The sequence below is a fragment of the Echinops telfairi genome, unplaced genomic scaffold, assembly GCF_000313985.2.
Source record: "Echinops telfairi isolate 266 unplaced genomic scaffold, ASM31398v2 ScPeMD7_7458;HRSCAF=8496, whole genome shotgun sequence".
NCBI lineage: Eukaryota > Metazoa > Chordata > Mammalia > Afrosoricida > Tenrecidae > Echinops > Echinops telfairi.
In genome coordinates this window covers 2,639,173-2,643,410 of record NW_022111358.1, presented here as the reverse complement: position 1 = coordinate 2,643,410, position 4,238 = coordinate 2,639,173, and the positions used below count along the sequence as shown (strand labels likewise).

At 53.3% G+C, this 4,238-nt stretch overlaps 2 protein-coding genes across 2 annotated transcripts in view; one reads left to right on the top strand and one right to left on the bottom strand.

Annotated features, from left to right (window-relative positions):
- MRM3 (mitochondrial rRNA methyltransferase 3) overlaps positions 1-1,601 on the bottom strand; it is a 10,404-nt gene extending 8,803 nt beyond the window's left edge. The window contains exons 1-2 of the mRNA XM_004707315.2: positions 1,288-1,601; positions 694-1,010 (exon numbers count right to left, since the gene is read on the bottom strand). Of these exons, the coding sequence (XP_004707372.1) occupies positions 694-1,010; positions 1,288-1,601 (631 nt within the window). The remainder of the gene's footprint in view (positions 1-693; positions 1,011-1,287) is intronic.
- Positions 1,602-1,723: 122 nt separating this feature from the next.
- The window catches only part of GLOD4 (glyoxalase domain containing 4), an 11,441-nt gene continuing 8,926 nt past the window's right edge, over positions 1,724-4,238 (top strand). The window contains exons 1-2 of the mRNA XM_045299959.1: positions 1,724-1,833; positions 4,128-4,170. Of these exons, the coding sequence (XP_045155894.1) occupies positions 1,744-1,833; positions 4,128-4,170 (133 nt within the window). The 5' untranslated portion in view covers positions 1,724-1,743. The remainder of the gene's footprint in view (positions 1,834-4,127; positions 4,171-4,238) is intronic.

Sequence of the window (4,238 nt, the reverse complement as noted above, 5' to 3'; positions counted from 1 at the left end):
GTGTTAACTGTTGACGGGAAAACTTATTTGCTCTGTAACATGTCACCTCAACCATAATAAAATATTTAAAAAGCAACAGTTTAAAAACCAAAACCGTAAATTTGAGGGAGAGGGATTACTGCTAGTGACCGCAAAGAGCCTTTATAAAAATATTTTCAAAAACTGGCTTCCGTCTCTGTTGGAAATGTGCTGTAAGACACAGGTCTGAGAACTTTGTTTTTTCTGGATGTCGTTTAAAAAAAAAAAAGGTTAGTTTTTCTCTGGTTTATCTTATGATTGCTGGGTTTTTTAGCACATGTTCCTGTACATGAAATCCAGGGTAGGTACATCTATAGAGATGATAACTGGGTTAATGGTTTCTTGGGGGTGTGGCATGGGAGGGTAGGGGTTGGCAGAGGGGAAAAAGGGAGCTACATAGCAACAATATGAACAAGAGGGAAGACAATGTTTGTACTGATGATTGTTTAACTCTTCAATAAGACTGAGCTATTGAACTGAATGATGTGCATTATACTTCACGGCGGTAAAACGCTATTAAAAAAGAAAGAAAAGGTTAGGCAATGTGATTTTGAGTTTGGCTTGAATAAAAGGAGCTGTCCTAAGACGAGAACCAATCGTCCCGGGTCAGCAATGGACTCCCACAAACCAAAGCCCAGGAGGCTGGTGCAGGGCGGGGCGACACATCTTTCTGTTATACAGGAGGTGGGCTCGCGTCTCCTTGGCAACTAGCAGCAGCCACTCTGGCGACACCGGGACTCCACTGACCCATTATTCCTTGTGGCGTTACCAGGTCGGACCAGTCCTTGATGTCGTCAAATTTCACCTTGACGAGGCGGACGCCCCTCAGCTTCTCGGCGGGCAGCTCCCTGACGTACTCCAGCCGGCTGAAGAAGAAGGCCTTCGGCACAGCCCCGGCCTTGAGCGCATCGGCGATCAACCGGCGGCCTTCCAGGAGGATCTTCCCGTTCTTTTCCCGGAACGGCCTGGACTTCACGATTGTCATCACACTGCTGTGGGTGGAAACGAAAAGCCGCACCATGAAGAACGTCCTCGGGATCAAGACACACCTAGCGCGACCGGGCGGATCCCAGGGGGCACTGGCTCGGGCTTCCCGACCGAAGGGGAAGGCACCAGGAGGACCAGGTCAGGCGGGAAGAGAAACGGTACTACAGGCAGGTTTTAGGAACCTCCCGGGAGGACGGCGAGCCCGTCTGCTCCTAAAGATGGGCGGCCTCGGCCCCCACGGGGTGGAGGGGTGGCGGGTTCGGGTGCTTAGGAACACGTCACCTCAGCCTCTTGTCCCCGGGAAAAGCCTTGTCGTAGCGAAGCCCCGACTCTTCCCAGGTGCTGGGCGGCGGCTCGGAGGGCATCTGAGGCCGCTGTCGCGGGCGCTGCGCCTGGGAACCGGCCGCAGGCGCCGCCGTCCGGGGCTCTTTGCCAGGGCCGGGCTTCCGAGCCACGACCTCTCCCGACGGGAGCACCACTCGCACGGGCCTCCTCCGCAGCGCTCGAACGCAGCGCCGCGCGCCGACATCCCACGTGTGAGCCACCGGCAGCAACGGCCTCCCGGCACACGCCGCGGCCTTCACGAGCGCCGCCATCTTGGCCGCCGCGCGACGCGACGTGGAAGGAGCGCGCCGGCGCCGCGCGATGACGTCACGCCGGCGCGCCGCTTGACCCGCGGGGCGGCGCTTTCCACGAGGCGGCGCTTTCCGCCGGAAGGGATCCGCGTTTGCGGGAGTCATGGCTGTCCGGCGGGCACTGCACTTCGTCTTCAAAGTGGGAAACCGCTTCCAGACGGCGCATTTCTATCGGGATGTCCTGGGGATGAAGGTGCGGCTCGGGGCCGGCGCTTGGTGGCCGGAGGGAGCGGAGGAATGGGTGTGTCGGGAACGGGTGTCGGCTTCGCAGCTGCAGGAAGGGATGTGGGTCTCAGGGCTTTGGTTCGGTGGTCCTTGAAAGGGCTCTCACCCTTAGTGGGCACCAGCTGTGCCCGCACACCCGTTCTTCCAATTTCAGTTTGATCACAAATAGGTACTGAGCCCCTGCCCGCGTCGGGCTCACAGTCGATGACAATTGCTCGATCTCTTCCGGCTTAGAAATCCGCATCATGCAAGTTATGAATCAGCTTTGCAAGTGGGTGACACATTGGACTGCTTAACTGAAAGGTCAGCAGTTCGATCCCACCAGCTGCCTTGGCATGATGGAACTGATGGGGCTTTCTACTCAGGTCAAGAGTTACAGACTCGGAAACCCATAGGGGCAGCTCTACCCTGTCTCATCGGCACGCTATGCGTTAGCATCGATTTGATGGCCGTGCATGTGGGGTTTTTGAGGTGAAAAGAGCCTTGATAGCTGGGAGTAGCAATACCATGAGGGTACGGGGAAGGTGGGGGGAGAAAGGGGGTACCGATCGCAATGATCGACAGATAACCCTCCCCACCCATGGTGATGAACAACAGGTGAAGGGAGACAGCAGACAGTGTAAGATATGAAAATAATAATAATTTATAATTTATCAAGGGTTCATGAGGGTGGGAGAGGGAGGGAAAAAATGAGGAGCTGATACCAAGGGCTCAAGTAGAAAGAAAATGTTTTGAAAAGGATGATAGCAATAAATGTACAAATGTGCTTGACCCAGTGGATGTATGGATTGTGATAAGAGCCGTAAGAGCCCCCAATAAAATGATTTTTTAAAAAGAACCTTGATAGCCTATAGCCTAGGGCGGGCGGGATTGGGGGTGGGAGCTGGACTTGCACATAACTAACAATGGAAGATAGATGTCTATGCAAGTTATGTGTAAAGTGCATGTGAAGTCAGTATTGGATACATGTTATCTGGGAGTCCCTGGGTGGTGCACACAGTTAAAAGGTCAGCTGCGAATCAAAGGCTGGCAACTCTCATCCCCCTAGAGGACCCTCCAAAGAAAGGCGTGGAGATGTGCTTCCCAAAGATCATCAACCCCCAAAACAAACAAATTGCCATGGGGTCAGTTCCAGGGCACAGTGACCCTATCCATTAGAAGGTCTCTGATGCAGAAAGCCTCGTCCTTCTCCTGCAGAGAGACTGGCAGATTTGAACCGCAGACCTTGCAGTTAGCAGTCCAACACATACGGGACAGGACCACCCATTCCTAGCCACAGTAAGCCTTGCGATTGGCAGCCCAGCGCCACAACCTGCTACACCACCAGGGCGCCTGGATGCGCTGTTATGTAGCTGTTAGGTAAGGTGCCATATGCTATCAAAACACAGCGGAAGGGGAACTCTAACCCAAACCTGGAGAGGCAGGACGTAATTCATGGAGACCGTACTTTCCGGTTGGATCTCTGAAGATAGGTAAGATTTCCACAGAGCAAGATTAAGGGGAGAAGCTCTATAAGGAAAACCAAAGCGGCGATGTAAAGGTGTGGCACATTTGGGAAACGCCTTCGGCTGAGGTCATGTGATTGAAGTCGAGGCGGTGGAAGTATTGGGATGAATGATCAGGCCAGTCATAGACTGAGACTAGTGCTGCTGGTATCTTGAGTGCCGTACCATGAAATTTCACCCATCTGCCCACAGGCAGGAGCTCTTACATTCCCAAACCGGGGAGAGATAGAACTGTGAGGGATAATTCTAAGGTGTTCTTAAGGAAAGAGATCATTAAAGACTCCCCCTGCCCCGCAGTCTGGGAGAAGCATGACAGGAACTTGAACCGGAGAGGTAGCCGAGACAATCCAAAGGGAAAGCAGACGGGAACACAGAGCCCTGCTGTGCACCACGGTCTGTGTGAGGGGCTTGAACACGTTATCCACTTCCACAACACGTGGAGAACTGTGACTCAGATCCCAAGCAGCTACGTCAGTTACTCCGGGTTTCGTCTGGGCACATCTGCTAAGTCTGATTGAGGCTAGCATTCCCAGTGAGCTGTCTCTCACGCTGAAGGGACTGCTTTCCGTAGAAATAGGTGCTTACAGCTGCCATCAGGGTGCTCCTTGCCCTCATACAGAGCCTGGGAACGGGCCAAAGACCATTGCCTTTGGGTGGTTGGTTTTACAATTAAAGCCTACAAGGGACGGTATCTGGGGTTTTGTATCCTGGCTCAATACTAGGAAAACGTCACTGTTGCTTCTGCTTCCTTTACCAGGTTCTGCGGCATGAGGAATTTGAAGAAGGCTGCAAAGCTTCCTGTAATGGGTAGGATACCTAGCTTCTTACAGCCCCCTTAGGCTCTGAAGAGCCCTGTTGATCAGAAAGC